This window comes from Crocodylus siamensis, chromosome 12 (genome assembly GCF_052110815.1).
Source record: "Crocodylus siamensis isolate JL-2025a chromosome 12, ASM5211081v1, whole genome shotgun sequence".
NCBI classification, from domain to species: domain Eukaryota; kingdom Metazoa; phylum Chordata; order Crocodylia; family Crocodylidae; genus Crocodylus; species Crocodylus siamensis.
Window position 1 is genome coordinate 49,020,134 of NC_143406.1, and position 19,462 is coordinate 49,039,595.

The window sequence follows — 19,462 nt, forward strand, 5'->3', positions numbered from 1 at the left end:
CAGCCCCCACAGCTGTCTAGAAAGCATGAGAGCTCCTTCCCTTGTTCTGATTTGAGTTAGCAGCCTGCCTGGCAGTAAACATTAGCCAGGTTGCATTGCATTTGGCTGCTTTATGCAGCAAAGTTCATGGGGACTGTGCTAGCAGGGGCAGATGGTGGAAACACACCAGAATCCTTTTCTTTTCTTTGCTTTGCTTTTGTGAGAAAGCTGGCACGTGCCAACAGATCTGTAAAGAAACCTCAGTGTACACGGCAAGGCAGGGTATCGCGTTTCAGAGCAGTGTAGAGCAAAAGCTCCTGACAGTGCGTGTTTGAAGTGTGGCTGTGGCTGCTTTTCCTTCCTCTCCTCCAGAATAATCCTGGCGTGCTCTTGCTGAAATCTCTGGATTCTCATGGGGAAATGCAGCCATCTCTAGGGTAGAACGGAGCAGCTCTCCGGAGATGTTTGCAGCCATTTGGGACAGGAGACAGAGGAGAAATATTCCTCCAGCTGAACTGGCAGGGGTGGTTTCGGGAAGGAGCATGCAGTGTGCCACTCCACATCCAGGTTTTTCCAGGTGCCACACGTGCTGAACATGGGCCCTTTGGTGACTGCTGTTGAACTGTATCGCTGGGTGCCTTCCCTGGTCTTTAAACCCTTCACAGTCCAAACGGAAGGTGGCTTTTGACTCCACAGCGAGTCAAACACACAGGCTGGGGCTGAGCAAGGGTGCAGGAGTTTAGCTTGCCACAGGTGAGTTCCTCTGCTCTGAAGAGCTGAGATGTCTGGTCTGAGTGGGAGGCTGGGAGCTGGGGCAGGAGGTCCTGGGTCTGTCTCTGTTGGGTGGGTTCCTGCGCTTGCTAGCTCTAGTCCTGAGCTGCTCAGTTGGTTTTGAAGTCCTGCAAAGCAGAAGGAGTTGTGTGCCATGCCACCAAGGCTGAGGTTTGGATGAATTTCCTCACCCGCAGGCCCTGTTTCCCCTGCCTGTGCCTTGGTTTCCCCATCTGTGAAATGGGGAGAATAGTTGTTGCCTGCCTTGCCAAGGTGATTTTGAGCAGAGTGGTGAAGGTGGGAACGTTGCCTGCGCAGTCTGCGTTGTTCTCAGGTAAATGGCTACGCCTAGGCTGTGCTCAGCTGTACATTTTTCTAGAGCTCTTAGAAATGGCTTCCATAGGTGTAGTGTTGGGGGAAGCTCTGGAGCCTCGAGTCATTTGCCCATGGAAATGGTGGTTGTCCAGATCACCACTAAACATCCATTGCCCCACCACTCAGCCCTTACCACATGGTTAGACCCCCTGGGACAACCGAGCAGTCAGTGCCAGCAGTGCGGTGGCTTGTGCAGACCACTCAGTGCTGTTTGACTTCCTTCTCTCACCATCCCAGCCCCGTGCGGACACCTTTCCTGCCCCTGGGGTTGGGCTCGGCGACTCTTGCTACGTGACACGATGCACCCTTCTCCCCCACCATGGACTGCAGGCGGGTCTAGGACGTGACGGGGCACGCACAAGCACAGATGTGAGTCACAGGAGGGGTGAGTTGGAGGACTAAGTGTTCCAAGGAGCCTGTGCCTGTGCGACGGGATCCCGAGGAATTGGGGAACATGTTTCCTCTGACTGGTTCAGGTCAGGACTAAGCAGGTGCCAAGTTCTTCCCACTCTGGCTATCATGGGCCTTTCTCAAGTCCAGCCCTGTGAGCTTCCTGCACTGGGCACCTTCCTTCGGTAGGTGCCCCTCCAAGGCAGGAAGGCACCTTGAAACCTGGCTTCTGCTTTCCCTGTGGCAGAACACTTTAACGTCCTGTCACTGACCTCAGAGGGGCTTTTCTTCAACAGTTGAACGTTGAAAGTGAACTTGAAGGGGAAATTGCAGAACAACAAATCATCCACAGGCTGGACTCTGTTAAATGTGCTCTAAACCGAGACTGCGGCTTCTTATCCCATGATCTAGATTAGCTTTACTGATCTCCGTGACCCTCCATGGGTTAACAGCTTTGTTTTTCTCTCTCCCACCCATCTTGGGTCTCTCAGCAGTGTCCCCTCCTTCCCTCCCCTATTCTTTCAGTCACTGCTTTCTGTTTAGCAGCTCTGCTTCCTGCGACCCCGTTCACAGCATCTGATGAAGTCGGCCTGCTGCCTACAAAAGCTTATGCCGGACAGCTCTGATTTGCTTAGTTTAAAAGGTGCAAATCTACCCACTTCTGCCCATGCTCTCCCATCACAGTTGCAATTAGGCTTTAGATTGGAGGAAGTATAAGAGGTTCCCTTCCACCAGAGTGACCTGATTTTTTGATGCAGTTGTAAGATGGTCAGAAAGGTGTCGCCTTCCAGATGTACAGCAGAATATTGCAATTAACTTATCCCCCATGGGGACTGCTCACCCATTCAGAGGGGAAATACTGTGCAAAAGTGATTTCTCGGTGCAAATGAGTGACCTCCATGGCTTTTGGACATGCTCTGCACTCAATTCATGTGTTCTTGCAAGTGGGTGCAATTAAAAACCTGGCTTTCATTTGGATTGGTAACAGCTTTCAGCAGGGATGTGCTGATTTTAGCCTGGTGCACAGAAGTTGCATAATGTTTGGAGGGCAGTATAAAAACCTCAGCCAAATGGACGGGCTGAATAGAGGCCAGGGCAAAACCCGCCAGCCCAATCAGTAATAATGCATTGATTGTATTGATCGTTTTTATAGTATGTTGTCAACATGCATTGTACCCGCCCTTTGGTACCTTTGTAGGTATTCTGCATTTCACAAGCATTTCTTTAATGTAGGTTTAAACACATGGTATAGAAGTCTGTCAAGAGCCCCCAGCCTCTTGTAGTTCGAGTAGTCTAGTATCCTCCAGCTCACTGCAATTCTTTATCAAGCAGAGAAGGTGTGAAATTGCCTCGTAGATCCAGTGTCTGTGAAGCTGGCCTCACGTCTGGCCTTGCCTGAGAAGGATTCCCTGCCTTGCGTCCTCAAGCCAGCTGTCACCAGAAGGAGGCCTTTCGATCTCCATCCGACAGGAAATTGTAGCCTGGAGAGAAACCTGGGCAATGCTCCTGGACCAGTTCGTGCAGAAGTTTGTGATTTTTATCACGAAAACACTGACTATAAACAAAGCAAATTTGGTGCCATCCTGTTGGCAAAAAGATGACCCCGCTCCTGTCCTCCACAGTGGCTGCCCAGCACCAGGAGACAGCCCTGCTTGGCATGATGTCTTCGGCCCAGCAAGTGCCAGAGCGCTGCACAGCATTGGAGGTGTCACCAGTGAATGCGGGGGTCGAGGAAAGAGCACACAAGGCTGAGAGGTGTTTGCAGACCCTTTGCAGTGGGATGCACAACTTCCCTGTTCCTTTTTTTCCGGCTTAGTTCAGCAGCAGTAGGAATGACCTGGGGGGTCCCTGCCCCACCGCCGTGGAGGTACCCACGTGACAAAGCTCACTGCTGCCGTTACCCCTCCCGACCTGCATTGGCCAAAGCGTGGGACAAGCGTCGGGTTCCTTATTGGGACTGATTCACCAGCCAGCTGCTCAGACAGGAAGCCCAATGCAGCCCTTTCCCTGCGCATAAGTGACTCCAGCCTCGGCATCGTGGTCCTTTGTTTCTGCTGACGTGACTCACTGGAGAGCGTGAGGGGAAGCTGTGCTCCCAGCCTGCAGCAAGGGGGGTCCTTGGCCACAAGTGAGGCCTCTTTCAGGCAGACTCATCAGAGAGGTCAGAGACTAGCGCAGCCTCAGACTCCTTCCCACATAGGGTTGACACATCTTGGCCTTGGAGAGGCAGCCTGAAGGCCAGGCCACAATCAGCTCTTCTTTGGCTGGAAAATATCAGCCCCTGGGTGTCTTCGCCCCTCCTGGGGGGAGTTTGTGGGTGGCTTAGTTGGGCAGGAGCCCTGAGACCATTGCCACTTCAGGCCTGGGCTGGTACCGGCTCCAGGGTGAAATTGCGTGGGTGCAGCCCCCGCTCCCCCCTCTTACGTGCATCTGGTTGCTATCAGGCATGTGACTCGCTGGGAAGCCGGCCCCGCCGCTTCCCCTTTTCGATACTTGTTTTTGGCAAAAACAGGGAAGTTGCATTGAAAAATAAGCTGCAGGGCAGTGGGGCTTAGAGCACAGCTGCGTTTCCCAAGAAGTTCTCCAGACATCTGGATCCAGTCAGGCCCACCAGCTGTCCGCACGGGCCTCCCCATCCACAAGGTACAGCCCCGTCCCTTTCCTCTAGCCCCGCTGCCTGGCCACATCACCAGTTGGGTTTTCTTGAACAAAAACGCAGCTTTGCCGCAGCCAGGAGCCCCCTGTTTTGACCCTGTGTGGTGCAAGCAGGCCCTGAAAAGTCCCAGGAAACCCTGAGAAGGTTTCTGGCAGCAAGGACTCCAGGCACTTCCCTTGTGCATGTGCCTAGGCCACTAGCATGGGCTTCAGGGGTGTTTGAATGTTGTTGAAGGGCTGCATAATTTCATAGTTTCTAGGGTCGGAAGGGACCCGAGTAGATCATCGAGTCCGACCCCCTGCCATGGCAGGAAAGATTACTGGAGGCAAACAACCCCAGCAAGGTGTTCATCTAACCTCCTCTTAAAGCCCCCCAGGGTAGGAGCCAGCACCACTTCTCTTGGAAGTTGGTTCCAGACCCTAGCCGCCCTGACCGTGAAGTAGCGCCTCCTGATGTCTAACCTAAACCTGCCCTCTGCCAGCTTGTGACCATTATTCCTGGTCACTCCTGGCAGTGCTCGGGGGAACAGGGACTTCCCCAATGTCTGCTGATCCCCCGACTAGTTTGTAACAGGCCACAAGATCCCCCCTCAGCCTTCTCTTGTGGAGGCTGAACAGGTTCAAGTCCCATCGCCTCTCCTTGTAGGGTCTGCCCTGCTGCCCCCTGACCATGCGAGTGGCCTCCTCTGGACCCTCTCCATGCTGTCCACATCCCCCCTGAAATGCGGCGCCCAGACCTGGACGCAGTCCTCCAGCTGCGGCCTGACCGGTGCCGCATAGAGGGGGAGGATCACCCCCCTGGACCTGCTCGAGATGCATCTGTGGATGCAGGACAAGGTGCGGTCAGCCTTCCTGACTGTGTCCCCACACTGCTGGCCCGTGTTCATCTTGGCATCAGTGATGACTCCATGATCTTTTTCTGCCTCTGCCCTGCCGAGAAGGGAGGTCCCCACCCTGTAGGTATGCTGCTGGCTCTTCCTTCCCATGTGCATCACCTTGCACTTGTCCGTGTTGAATCCCATCCTGTTCTCGTCCGCCCACCCCTGTAACCTGTCTAGGTCCAGTTGTAGCCTATTGCTCCCTTCTACTGTGCCCACGTCCCCCCCACATCTTAGTGTCATCAGCAAAGTTGCACAGGGTGCTTTTTACCCCCTCGTCCAAGTCGCTGATGAAGATGTTGAACAGTGCGGGCCCGAGGACCGAGCCCTGGGGGACTCCACTGCCCACGTCCCTCTGGGTCGAACATGACCCGTCCACTACCAGCCTCTGGGTGCGGCCCTCCAGCCGGTTGGCGACACATCTGACTGTGTGGGGTCGACACCACAGCCCCCAGTTTCTTGATGAGAACGGGGTGAGAGACAGTGTCGAAGGCCTCCCGAAAGTCCAGGAAGACGATGTCCACTGCTACCCCTGCGTCTAAGGATTTGGTGACTTGGTTGTAGAAGGCCACCAGGTTGGTCTGACAGGACCTGCCACTGATGAACCCATGTTGGTTGCCCCTAAGCATGCAGTCCCTGGATGTGTGCCAGCATAATTTTCTTGAACAGTTTGCCTAGGATCGAGGTAAGACTGACTGGCCTACAGTTTGCCGGGTCCTCCTCCTTTCCCTTTTTGAAGATGGGGACCACGTTGGCCCTCTTCCAGTCCTCCGGCACCACACCAGAGCACCACGAGTGCTCATACAGCCGTGCCGGGGGTCCCCCAATGACCTCAGCCAATTCTTTTAGTACTCTAGGGTGGAGATCGTCTGGACCGGCTGACTTGAATACATCTAGTCCCTTCAGAAGCTCCCTGACTAGTTCCTCACTGACCCTGGGCCTGGGTGCGCCTCTCCCGGGGCCCAAGGGGGGTCCAGCAGGGAGGTGGCTGTTCTGGTCCCTACTTAGGAAGACAGAGGCAAAGAAATCATTAAACATGTTAGCTTTGTCTGGTGTGACGACCAAATTTCCTAGCGCGTCCTGCAAGGGCCCCACGTTACCCGGGACCTTCTTTTTACCCCCTATGGATTTAAAGAAGGACTTCTTATTGTCCTTGATCCGGGAAGCTAGTCCCAGCTCCATCTCTGCCTTGGCCTTCCTGACCCCCCTGCATCCCTGAGCCACCGCAGTATAGTCATCCCTGGGGACGGCCCCTCCCTGCCATCGGGTGTGCGCCTCCCTTTTAGCTAGGAGACTTTCCCGGATGCTTTTGGTGAGCCGTGGGGGCTTGTGTCCCAGGGATGCAGTTGTGTCTGGTAAATCTCTCCTAGATGTGGTGAGTCAAGTGGCTAGAGGCAAAAGCTAATGCAGTCTGCGGTGCCTGCTGTCTGCCACCAGCATTCCTCCCATGGCTCCTCTTCCTCTCTTTCCCTACTCGGTCTGCCTCTGCTGGGCTGATCGGCCAAGCTGCACCCAGGGGGTGGCTTGAAAGCATTGTGGAGAACCCCGTAGCCTACGCTAGCAGCCCCTTCCTGCTCCGGGACACGATGCAGGGGCTCTCGGTCGTCAGGAGAGTGCCCATCTATCTGTTCCAGCAGACTTCGGAGCCGGCGTACGAGAGGGAATGTCCTCCTTGATGCTCCTGCTTCCAGTGAGCGCCAAACAGACTCGGGCTGTGAATCTGTCACCCGGTGGTTTCCCAGCTGCGCTGCCTGCTCGTGGGTTGTCTGCTTCCCAGCTTGATCTCCTCGTGCTCTAGGCTCCGCTGTGCTCGTTGTCCCGTCTGCATATACCAGCAGGAAGCGATTGAAGGCCTGGCCAGGGGAGGCATGCGTTGGAGGGTGTGTTGTTTGTTAATCCGACCTAGGTGGGGCTTGGGACCCAGCAGGTGTGTGAGAAGCCTTCAAGGCACACCACAGACCGGCCAGTGGGCAGGCTGTGGGGCCCAGAGCAGTAGCGGCTGCCGTGGGTCACCCAGGAGCCTGCGGGGGAACTCGGATCCTTTGAGTCTCCCCTGTTGCCTGAACCCCACGTCCCTGCTCCTCTCCTCCCGGTACTTGTGCTTGCAGAGCCCCTCGGGGAGGACTCTGCTGATGGAGTGCAGGCTCCTCGGGGCCGCGAGGCAGTGCCCTGACTGTGTGGCCCTGGATGGCCGCAGCGCCCTGCTTCTCACTCCCCTTATTCTGAAAGCGGCACCGCTCAGCCCAGCGTCTCTGGCACTGCTCTGGCAGGACTGGAAGAGCTATCTCCAAGGCCAGCTGTGGTCACTCAGTTCCTCGGGCCACAGCTCATTCCTGGGGAGCAGGTATTGGCCAAACAACTGTTCTCTCAGACTGGACGATTGCTTTACAATAAAAGGGCCATGGGGAGCACCAGGCCAGGCATGCCGTAGCACCGTGCTGATGACCTGTGCGGAGGAGGGGCAGTAAAGCTGCCCCAGGCCTCTGCAGGCTTCTCCTGCTTGCAGGGGAACTTCAAAAAGCGAATCCAGAATTACCAGGGTGTTCTGCAATCGGGCAGGGCTGGGCCAGGGCCCAGTGAGGTCTGTGGGTGGAGCACTGGACTGGGACCTGGGTGCCATGCTTCGCTGGAGATCTCTTGGAGATTAATCCTAATCTGCTCCTCCTTTTCTTCTCTGTAATGTGGGGGTGCCACTGACCTCCTCTGCAAAGTGCTGTGGGATCTCTGGTTGCAAAACGCTAGACAAAAGCTCAGCATCATCATTATGATCACAGACAGGACAGAAAGCCAGCCTCTGCCCCGGAGGTCCTGACATCTCAGCCAGGATGGGAGTGAGTCCTGGAGGGGGAAGCAGCTGCTAGAGCAGGGGTCATCTCGTCCGGCATCGCGTCTCTGCCAGTGGCTTGGAACCAGACGCTGTTGAGAAATGGGCCAGAAACCCTGTGTTGGCCAGTCGCTGGCCGTAGAGGCTGCTTCCTCCTCCCTGCTCTCTGCTGGTGGTCCTGAAATGAGGAGTGAGGGTCCTTTTTGGTGAAGCATGCTCAGCCTGTTGGTGTGAGGCACAGCTCTGCCTTCTCCATGCAGCTGTCGGTCAGATGCTGCCTCCCTCTGAATGTCACTGCCCTGTCCAGGGAACGCAAGGATTTAGCCATGCCTCGTGCAAAGCCGGACGTCTCTGGGACTTTCCTCAGTGCTGTGCCTTTCGGATGCAAAGTCCCTTCTTCCTAGGGCGGACCCAGCAGTGAAGACTTCCCCGTGCCGTCTGCAGCTGGCGCCCCTTGGCTTGGAGTAGGGCAGGACAGCTTCCACCAAATCTGTGTTCTGTCTGCTGAAATCGCTGCACTGTGAAACCGGATTGGTCCCGCAGCCATTGATGTGCAGCACTGCAGTCTGCCTCTGTCACACCAGCAGGATCCGTGCAGGCATCGGAGGCCTGACAACATCCTCCACCAACCTGCCTTTGAGCGTGACCTGGCGAGGAGCTCTCTGCCATGCTCCCAGACCCCAGAGCTGCTCCATCCCCGTCAGATATTTGCATTTCCGACTTATGCTCCACGACACGGCTGTTCGTTGCTTGTCAAGGACATGATTTCCGAGAGTCCGTGGTGTCTTGTTGCTAATGCATCCATTTGTACCCAGAGAGATTGTGGGCATCAGGTGGAGAGGGGCTGGTGCCCTTCCACCCAAGAGGCATTGACCCACGGCAGCAGGGAGGGAAGAGTTTCTCCCTTAGGCAGTGAGACTTCTCTCCATAGTCGTGTGACTCATAGCGGGTAGGTAGGGATGACTTGTCCTGAACTTGAACCCACCCTTTCTCTTCTCTCAGCCTCAAGGATGATGAAGGGCTTTCCTTGCAGTGCCTCCTGAACAGAAGATTTGGTGTTGGAGAGCACGCAAGCTACCCTGCCGTTACCAACCTAGGCCCAGTCCATTTTCCAGCCTGCCTGAAGGTCGTGGCCTGGTGACTGCCTGTGAGCATGCACGTCAGATCACAGGATCGGAGCCCAGCCTCCAGTCCCGACCTGTAGTGACAAACCAGGACCCTGACTCTCACTGCAAAACCTGGCACCTGTCCCCTGGAACTGGAGGGATGAGACAGCTGCCATTGGTTTTAATCCTGTGGGCACACAGAAGAAACAAGCACATAAATGAGGAGAGGGTAAAGGGCATGTGAAACGTGGTGTTTGCAGGGCACCAATGTTGTTCCATGCCCGCAAGGTGCATTCACGCAGGATCGGGCTTCTGCAGGTGTTCAAGACGGTGCAGACTTGGTGTGTCGAGGGATTACTACTGGGCAAAAGTTTGACTCTGTGGATTTAACCTAGCAACACAGCTCAAACCACTGACTAAGAGACAGACATGAAAGGAGGAAGAAGCCCTGGGGGAAGCAGCAATAGGGCTGAGGCCTGCCTGACATTTCCAGCAGGCACTGGGACCTTGCTCCAGGAATCACAAAGGTTGAAGAGCAGCTGGTTCCCTGACTGTTGCCCTTCCTACATAGCCCGCTGTGAAAGGACCTGGCGGGGTTAATTTTAACTGCAAAGGAAGCCAAGTGCTGTATCCATGCCTGAGCTGAAGGCAGAGCCCTGCTTCCTCCTGGGAAAGCACAGGGCCGTGCAGGTCCTCTGGATGCTCTCACAAGGTGGCTGGAGCCTGTGTCACTGTCCTCTTCTTGACTGCAAGGCAGCTGGGGCGTCTGGCGCTGACCAGGTGTGGGGCTGGGGGGCCTGGGGGAGGCAGCGTGCTCTGCCTTAGGCAAAGAGGCACTTAGGGCAAGGGATGTAGTTGTCATGGGTGATTTGAATTACCCGGACATCTGCTGGGAGGAGCAGTCAGCCAGGTCGGACCGTTCCCGGAGGCTCCTGGCCGAGATACAGGACCTCCACTTAATTCAGGAGGTGCGCAGTCCCACCAGGGGAAATGCCCTGTTGGACCTGGTCCTGGCCACAGGCGACGACATGGTCAGGGGCCTCCAGGTCCTCGACCCCTTGGGTGACCATCGATCACTGGAATTCACCACCCAGCGCAGGGTGTCAAGGGCCTGCGGCAAGGCGGTAGCCCTAGACTTTAGGAGGGCCAACTTCAACAAGTTGAGGAGACTAGTGGGGGAGGCGCTGGGGTCCTTGAGGGCAGGGGAACTCAGTGTCCAGGACGAGTGGTCGTTCCTTAAGGGAACGATACTCGGGGCCCAAGGGGAGTCCATCCCAACAAGAAGCAAGGGGGGCAAGAGTGCCCGAAAGCCCCCCTGGCTCACCAAGGGCGTCCGGGAATGCCTGATTGCCAAAAAGGCGGCGTACACCCAGTGGAAGGAGGGTGCTATCTCCAAGAGGAGTATACCTCCTCTGCTCGGGCCTGCAGGGGGGCTGTCAGGAAAGCTAAGGCGGACATAGAGCTAGGACTAGCGTCTGAGATGAAGGATAATAAAAAGTCCTTTTTCAACTATATAGGGAGGATGAAGAAGGCACCAGGTAATGTGGGGCCCCTGCAAAGTACGCTGGGCAATCTGGTGGTTGCGCCAGAGGAGAAAATGGACATCTAACCAATTCCTCACCTTCGTTTTCTTGTGCAGGGACCGGGACTTCCCCGCTGTGGTGCCAGACGGACTCGAGGGAAACACCACCAGCCCTCAGGTTGGGGAGGACCGGGTTAGAGAGCATCTGGAGGGGCTGGACGTGTTCAAGTCAGCGGGTCCAGATGCTCTCCACCCCAGGGTGTAAAGGGAGCTAGCAGGGGTTATTGCAGGGCCCTTGGCACGGCTCTACGAGTGCTTGTGGTGCTCAGGCCAGGTGCTGGATGACTGGAAGATAGCTAACACGGTCCCCATCTTCAAAAAAGGGAAGAGAGAGGACCTGGGCAACTGTAGGCCTGTCAGTCTTACCTCTATCCTTGGGAAACTCTTTGAGAAGATCCTCAAGGAGCACATCTGTGATGGGCCGGCTTCAGGGATGATGCTCAAGGGCAACCAGCACAGTTTCATTAGGGGCAGGTCATGTCAGACCAACCCGATTGCCTTTTATGATCAGGTCACAAAGGCAATGGATGGAGGCGTCTACTTGGACGTAGTCTTTCTAGACTTCAGCAAGGCCTTTGACACCGTCTCCCACCCCATCCTCATCAAAAAACTAGGTGTCTGTGGCATTGATGCCTGCACAGTCAGATGGATTGCAGATTGGCTCAAGGGTCGCACTCAGAGGGTGGTGGTGGACAGGTCATGTTCGACCTGGGGAGCAGTGGGCAGCGGAGTCCCCCAGGGCTCGGTCCCGGGGCCTGCACTGTTCAATTTCTTCATCAGTGATTTGGACAACAGGGTGAAAAGCAACCTGACCCCAGCTGACTTCCTGCCCTCTGGGCAGGGGGCTGGACTCAATGATCTCCCGAGGTCCCTTCCAGCCCTGATGTCTATGAAATCTATGATGTCTATGAAATCTAAATTCGCTGATGATACCAAAATTTGGGGTGAGGTGAGCACGCTAGTAGAGAGGGAAAGATTGCAGCAAGATCTGGATAGGTTACAGGGGTGGGCTAACATAAACAGGATGGGATTCAATGCTGACAAGTGCAGGGTGCTGCTCTTAGGCAGTAGAAACCAGCAGCACACTTACAGAATGGGAAACTCCCTTCTTGAGAGCACGGAGGCGGAGAGGGATCTTGGAGTCATTACTGACTCCAAGATGAACAAGCGTCGACAATGCGAGGTCACGGTTGGCAGGGCTAACCGCACCTTGTCGTGCATCCACAGGAGCACCTCAAGCAGGTCCAGGGAGGTGATCCTCCCCCTCTATGCGGCACTGGTCAGGCCACAGCTGGAGGACTGCGTCCAGCTCTGGGCACCGCACTGCAGGAGGGATGTGGACAGCATGGAGAGGGTCCAGAGGAGGCCACTCGCATGATCTGGGGACAGCAGGGCAGACCCTACAATGAGAGCCTGCGGGACCTGAACCTGTTCAGCCTTCACAAGAGAAGGCCGAGGGGGATCTGGTGACTGTCTATAAACTCACTATGGGGGACCAGAAGGGTTTAGGGGAGACACTGTTTTCCCTTCCACCCCCCCGCATAACAAGGAATAACAGCCACAAGTTGTTGGAAAGGAGGTTTAGATTAGATATCCGCAAGAACGACTTCACAGTCAGGGCGGCCAGGAGCTGGAACCAACTTCCGAGGGAAGTGGTGCTGGCTCCTACCCTGGGGGGCTTTAAGAAGAGGCTTGATACCTACCTGGCTGGACTCATTTGAGCCCAGTCTTTTCTCCTGCCCAGGCTGGGGGTTGGACTTGAAGATCTACAAGGTCCCTTCTGACCCTACTTCTGTAATTCTGTGATTCTCTTGAAAGCCCCCTTTGCAAGCCCCCTTCCTTCCCACCTGGCTGAAGCTTGGCGAATGCTGCCAGGTTTCCAGGGGACCCTCCCTTGGCTGTTGGGCGGCCCTGAAGTGAGGCAATGCGATCAGGTTGACCTTGTGCCTCCCAGCGACAGCTCTGGGATGGGAGGGCCTGTGGAGTGTTGGTCTGTATTGGGACGGTGCCTTCAGCACCAGGGTGTGGGAGAATAAATGTGGGCATCCCTGGTCTGTGGGTGTCCAGCCCAGCAGGGCTGGCTCAGCCTGATCCTTGTGTGCTGCTGTATGAAGGTCCCTCTAAGGTAGCTCAAGCCAGCTGTCCTGTTTGCCCTCTCTGGACACACAAGCTCCCCTGTTACATCAGGTTTGTCCCAGCCAAAATTCTCCCTCCTTCTATTGTGTAGTTTGCTGTGCACTTACTGCCATGCTCCACCCCAGAGGTGGCTGCATTTCTGAGGTGCTGTTTGTATGGCACAGGTAGTGGATCCTAGAAAGCAGAGTACATTCTTACTCCTAAAGAGTTTCCTGTGAATTGCCGTGGGTGGGATGCTGTCTTCATGGGGGCTGGCTTCTGAAAAGAGCCCCAGGCATTTGCTGTTAAAATGTCAGCCCCCATGTTTAAATGTTGGGTGATACCTTTCACTGGACCAGCCTCAGGTCAGACCTCAAGAAGAATGCTCTGCATCTGAAAGCTTGTCCCTGTCTATCCCAGCCATGCAGCTGGTCTATTAAAAAGCATCACCCACAAAAATCCTTGCCTCCTATTTCATGGCTACAACCGTGCTCCAGTGCAACCTCAGAAATGGCTAGTTGCTTTGGGTGCCTCTGTTTCTGGCTTTCCAGAGAGAGCCCAAGTGTCTCCCCCTCCTAAAACCTGGACTCCAGTGAGGTGCAGTAAGTTTACCCATTGCTTTTGCAAAACGAGGCCTGGATTAGTACGGATAAGACTGTGCAGGCTCAGGGTATGTTGGAAGGAGCTGAGAACTACAAGGCCTGTTCTCATGGTGCCAGTTGCCCGGGCAGAAAAACAACCACAACAAGAACCCCCTTAACCTTCACGCTCATTCTTTTTTAACAGTGCAAACTTCCCATGACTAATCGATGCTGGGCTAGATTATGAGCTCAAACAAGAGCGCTCGCTACAATCGTTTCTCCAGCGGCGCAACAAGCATCACTACTTCCGAGAACACTAACGGGGTAAGGACCGGGGCAGCCGCAGGTTGCTTCCCTGCGGGGACAGGGGAGCTTACGATCTTCTCTTCTCTCATCTCTTACTTTTGAGAGGATAAATGCGATGCTTGAAAATGTGATCCTAGGGACCCTCTGACAGGTGCAGCCTTTGAAAATAAAGCCTTGGGAACTGCTGGGAATCTCCTGCAGTGGTTTATTGAACTGGGCTGCAGCCCCAGATTGGCTGGACGGGCCCTCGGTGATGTTAATTCTGTCTCTGTTTCAGACAAGAATGGAAACCACTTTTGGACCTGCCTATTCTGCTGTCACAACCATCACAAAAGGTGAGTATCTTCCAGGCTTCACTGACTGCGACAAAGGGCATCACTGCCCCTTCCCAGGGGAACAGGCATCCAGGTGCTGTCTCTAGTCACATGTGAACACAACACTATTGATTCGAACCAAACACCAAAATAGGATAGAAATAACTCCATTGAACTACTCTCCTGTCAGGTGTCCGTTAAACAGGAGTCCTTGAGAAGCCCCTGCTATCCTTAGGCCTGTACAGCCATCTCTGTTACATCCCTGCTTCCAATTACATTCCCCTTCTCCTGATATGCTGTCCTAAGCCCAGACTCTCTGTCCGTGCCTTCTACCTCTGTGTGAATGATTTTGAAGGTTCAGCTCAAAAACCCTTTGCTAAACCTGACTGGGTGGGGGAGGTGGGAAACACCCCTTCCCTTTTTTAAAAAGTCCTTGTTTTTTGTTGACTTAAATCACCAGCCCGACAGGGCTGTGACCCATGGGAAGGTGTTTGACCTGGGCATGTGTCACTAGCAAGGCTAATTCAGGCTTTGCCTGGTTTGCTAAAGGTGCTTTTGATTCAGCAAAGAAGAGCGCCTGCTGCATTTGAAAATGGCACAGGCAGCCTCTGTGTCTGGCATGTGGCAGATAGGGTGTGGAGCAGAAGGCAGAGCAGCAGCTTGGTCAGGGAGCGGAAACCTGAGCAGCAGATCGGGTAAGAGAAAGGGATCAGAGTGGCACTCAGGCTACAAAGCTAATTTGTGGCATGCCTGGCAAAAGGTTGGCCCCAGTACCGTTGGAAGTGCAATCAGCCCATGTCCTGGAAAGCAGACCTTAGCGGGGCAGAGTTGCGGTTACACTTACCAGTACCGGCTTCAGGGATACTCATGCGTGCAGACTGGATGCCAGTCAGTTCTAGGATGGTCGCGCTTCATCTCTGACTCAGTTCATAGTTTCATAGTTGGTCGGGTTGGCAGGGACCTGAGCAAATTATCGACTCTGACCCCCTGCCATGGCAGGAAAGAGTACTGGGGTCAAACGACCCCAGCGAGGTGTTTATCTAACCTCCTCTTAAACACCCCCAGGGTAGGAGCCTGCACCACTTCTCTTGGAAGTTGGTTCCAGACCCTAGCCGCCCTGACCGTGAAGTCGCACCTCCTGATGTCTAGTCTGAATCTCCCCTCCGCCAGCTTGTGACCGTTGTTCCTGGTCATTCCTGATCGTGCTCGGGGGAACAGGGACTCCCTCAGTGCCTGCTGGTCCCCCCCTGACTAGTTTGTAACAGGCCACAAGATCCCCCTCAGCCTTCTCTTGTGGAGGCTGAACAGGTTCAGGTCCTGCAGCCTGTCCTCATAGGGCCTGCCCTGCTGCCCCCGATCATGCGAGTGGCCTCCTCTGGACCCTCTCCATGCTGGCCACATCCCCCCTGACGTGCAGCGCCCAGACCTGGACGCAGTACTCCAGCTGCGGCCTGACCAGTGCCGCATAGAGGGGGAGGATCACCTCCCTGGACCTGCTCGAGATGCATCTGTGCATGCAGGACAAGGTGCGGTTGGCCTTCCTGACCGCGTCCCCACACTGCCGGCCCATGTTCATCTTGGCATCAATGATGACTCCAAGACCCTTTTCTGCCTCCGCACTGACGAGAAGGGAGTTCCCCAGCCTGTAGTTCTAGCACCTGTTCAGGTGCAGGGAATAGCCAGGCTTCCCAGAGGGAAACTGTTTAAATGGGAGATCAGGGCTGCCAAAGGCTTCCTTTTAGTATTATTCTAAATGGCAAAACAGCCATTTCACGTATTCCTCACCCGGCTGTCTCTACAGACCCACGTGTGGATGTTGTGTGTGATTGCTCTGCTCTCCCTGGGGCTTCCAGGGCAGTCAGCGGAGCAGGGAAATCCCTGTTCCTCTCCCTTTATCCTGGCTCTTGCCAGCACCCTGATGACAAAGACATGATGTGCTGGGGAGCTGCTGGGCTCTTAACTGCATCTCTGGCTTTCCAGCGGATGGAGCCAACACCTTCAAGCAGCACCGCCGGACACCATCGTCGTCCAGCACCCTCACCTACTCGCCCCGGGATGAGGACGATGGCATGGTATGTACACCGCTCCAGCAGCCTTTCCCGCTGTGTTTGCAGGGTGTCACAGAGAGAAGGGGGCAGTGCGGGAGTGCTGACACCTGACTGTCCCCTCTGAGACAGCCTGGCAGGGCTGGTCTCTGGCCTGCAAGGCAGCCCCTGGTTGGGCTTTGCATGGGTTAGAGACCTACAAGCTGGGCCTGGCTCTCCGTGTTTTGTGGGCAGAGTTTAGGCCCCAGGTGCTGGCAGGTATGAGCTGTTTGCACTGAGCTCCTCACCGGGGGCTGAGGTCATGCACAGGACTCCAGAATGCAGCTGTAGCTGCAGAAGCAAGGGCCTGATCTTTGAGACTGGGGAGTAAAAATGTCACCTGCCAGATCCTTCTGCAGACCCTGAACTAATGTGCTGACCTGCGCCATGTGAGCACTTGGCCCCGAGTCCATCCTTCCTCCTCTGGAGGGAGAACAGAGTGGAGGGCAAGGCTGGTTTGGGAATAGCTTGAGACCTGTGGGTCCTAGCCAGGCTCCTCAACCCCAGCAGTGCAACTTGGACCAGGAACTGCTTTCCAGGGAGCATTTTCCTGCTCGTGCCTCTAGATGGGGCTTCTGGCCACAGAGCAGCATCAGCACGGGAGCTGAGTATCCAAATCCTTGTCTGCGTGTGACAGGCAGTTGCTGCAACCTGCTGGGCCTTTGGGCACTTTTCTGTCCTGTGGCAGAGTGTGAAGGCCCCACCTGGGGCCCGGACCCTGGCGAGAGGCACTGGACACACACAATGGGTAACAGTCCCTGCCCCAAGGATCTTGCAGTCTAAGCCTTAGCAGGTGTAGTCTAGCTGACAGCGCAGCCCAGCTACCACCTTGTCCTGAGGCAGTGCCGGCTGCCGGGACCTGCTGCTTCGGTGCTTTCATGCAAGCACACCAGTGTGAGGGTCCGCGAACCTCCACAGGCCTCTGGTTTCCATTAGCCCTACAGTCACAACAGCCAGGTGGTAATTTCCAGCCAGCCAGAATGTGGCCGTCTGGCCTGTCCTACTAGCAGAGTTGGATTCACCTCCCTAAATAACCCGACGCACCTGCCCTCCCTCCGGTATGAACCAGCTTGTCCTGGCCCTGCTGCTCGAAGCCTCCGGCGCCCAGGGGTTATCGCTGCTCACAGTGCTGACCCTCCCAGCAATGGTGCTCTGCCCACGTCACCCCCGCAGTGGAGATCTGCCGCAGGCATCCGTGGAGCTCTAATAACTCATGGTTATTATCACTTTCCCCACTGGCAACAGAAATTCCTGGATAAACACGTAAAGCTGATTTCGCCCATTGTAACCCTTCAGCCCAGGTTTAGAACCGTAATCTCATTATTATTATACGCTTTGGCTTATAAGCAAGTGCATTTGTGCTAAGATACTTGACTCTCAGCAGCATACGGCAGCGGCCAGCAAAGCCGTGCAAACCCATTGGGGCCCCATCTCCTGGGCCCTACAGGGAAGGCTCCTTCCCCTGCAGGACATGCTCCAGCAGCTTGTCTGCTTTCCTTTCAGCGCCCCAAAGCAGCCGGGCTCCCCCCACGTCCCCTGGGGATGGCTCCCGACAGCTGTTAGGATGCTACTTGTGACATTCAGCCTGTGTTGGCTCCTGCTTCAGGGGCCCAGGTGACCCATTTCCCCCCGGCCCTTGGGCTGGCTCTTGCAGATCTGTATGTGTGGGGTCCTGCTGGCTTTCATGGGGTTAGGCACAGGAGCAGAGCCCCATGGGCCAGGCCTTTGCAGGGCTAAACCTGTACGTTGTCCCTGCTCGGGCTCTGTTGGCCTCCTGCCCCCCAAGGGGGTGGCTGCTTCCCTTCAAACTCTTCCCGGTTTGCCCGCGCCCCTCTGGTACCGAGGTGCAGTGCCCACACTACGGGCTGTTCTGTGTCTATCACGTTCCCCTCCCCCTGGCTCTGGAAAGCCTTCTCCATTGTTGCTCTAATGATGAGTCGGGCACCCTGAGAGATGCACTGATGGTTAATATTCCAGTGGCAGCATCCTCCGCAAAGCCAATCCCACAGAACCTGCCGCCGGGGTGGCCGTCTTGATTGGTGCGTGCAGTGGCTGCTTCGTTCTCCCCTCCCAAACAGGAAGCGACAAGTGAGGCTGTGACTGAATTGAATAGGAGGAAGTCTGCACATTTACGCAAAGACATTTGGCAGAAGTTAGATAGCGAGCGAAACAACAAGTGCGAGTGCAGGGATTCTAGAAACTGCTGGGCTGGAGCTGTCTCGGGGGGAGATTTACTGAGCTTTCTGCAAAGGATTAGTTCGCCCGAGCCCTTGCTTTGCAAGGAGGCACTGTAAGTATCTGGAAAGATGGACCCCAAGGAGAGTTATCAAGGGGGGACAGCTTAATGCAGTGCATCCCCCATAGCCGCTCTGCACTGGAGCAGCACAACACGGCCGTGTGGGCGTCATGAAGGTGCAGTCAAGTGCAGGCGGGATGACCAGGCCAGGCCGTCCAGCCTGTGGGATGCTTGGGCCCTCACCACAACACAGCTGCTTGGAGGGGGGAGATCCCTGTGCCACGTTCAGGAGTTTGGGGCCGTTGGTCGTAACCGGGGCTGTTTTTGTTCCCTTCAAAGCCTCCGATTGGCACCCCCCGGCAGTCTGACTCGGCGATCTCTGTCCGCTCGCTGCACTCCGAGTCCAACATGTCCTTGCGCTCGACATTCTCGCTGCACGAGGAAGAGGAGGAGCCAGTAGGTATTTGGGGGGGCACCCGAGGGAGCAAAGCGAGGATGCTGGGAGCCTGGGGAGGTCCGTGTCAGGAGCCACAATGCGAAGCGTGCCTGCACCTTTGATGCGATGTGCTTCCCTGCTTTAGGGAGTGCTGTCTGTCCACACTGCCAGGTTCCTAGGAGGCAGGACTTCAGTGCTCTTATCCCAGCTCAGCCCCCAGCTCATCCTTAGGCAAGGCTCCAGGCTGCCCAGCTCTCCAGAGGGCAGGGAATGATGCCAGCATGCCTTGCAGGAGAGCATCCAAGATGAAAGGCACTAGAGAGGGGTTTGGGGTGGATTTCTCTTAGCCTGCAGGTGCCCATGTCCATCCCTGCCGCTTGGTCTGCCTGGCACTCCACTGCAGCTGCAGGCTCCCGTCCGCATGCAGTCTGTGGAAGCACCAAGGCTGCCTTCTTGCAGGTGTTAGCTAGCGGTGGGGAACAGGCCCATGTTAAATTCCTCCAGGACCGAGGCACTTGCAATCTGGGTTTGGGGAAAGCAGAACCTCTTGTGACCCCACGGTACCACGTCTGGGGTAGGAGCTGCTGCCGGCGCCCCGTAGAACAGTAGATGCGCTAACTCCGAGGTGCCCAGTGCGGAGCGTCTCCCAGCGCTGAGCCCCCTCCCGTGCAGCACTGCCCAGGTGTGCCCCAGACACTTGAGGAGCTTGGCCTGAGCCCATGACCTAGTGTGGAGCTGGGGGCTCCCAGCAGAAGCCAAGCCTTTCCTGCAGAACTTGGAAACAGGGATAGAAAGTGTCCTACTGTTAGTTGTGCTGGGCTGCTGGATGC

General features: G+C 55.7%; 1 protein-coding gene across 3 annotated transcripts in view; it reads left to right on the forward strand.

Annotated features, from left to right (window-relative positions):
* Positions 1 to 19,462, forward strand: part of TRAF7 (TNF receptor associated factor 7) — a 38,898-nt gene that overhangs the window by 4,581 nt on the left and 14,855 nt on the right. For 2 of the 3 annotated variants that reach the window (XM_090023630.1, XM_090023631.1), the window contains exons 2-5: positions 13,462 to 13,580; positions 13,840 to 13,897; positions 15,857 to 15,948; positions 18,536 to 18,652. In XM_090023630.1, coding sequence (XP_089879756.1) covers positions 13,500 to 13,580; positions 13,840 to 13,897; positions 15,857 to 15,948; positions 18,536 to 18,652 — 348 coding nt within the window. In that variant the 5' untranslated portion in view covers positions 13,462 to 13,499. Of the gene's footprint in view, positions 1 to 13,461; positions 13,581 to 13,839; positions 13,898 to 14,425; positions 14,572 to 15,856; positions 15,949 to 18,535; positions 18,653 to 19,462 lie in introns of those variants that run through there. The other variant, XM_090023632.1, reaches the window with a different exon arrangement.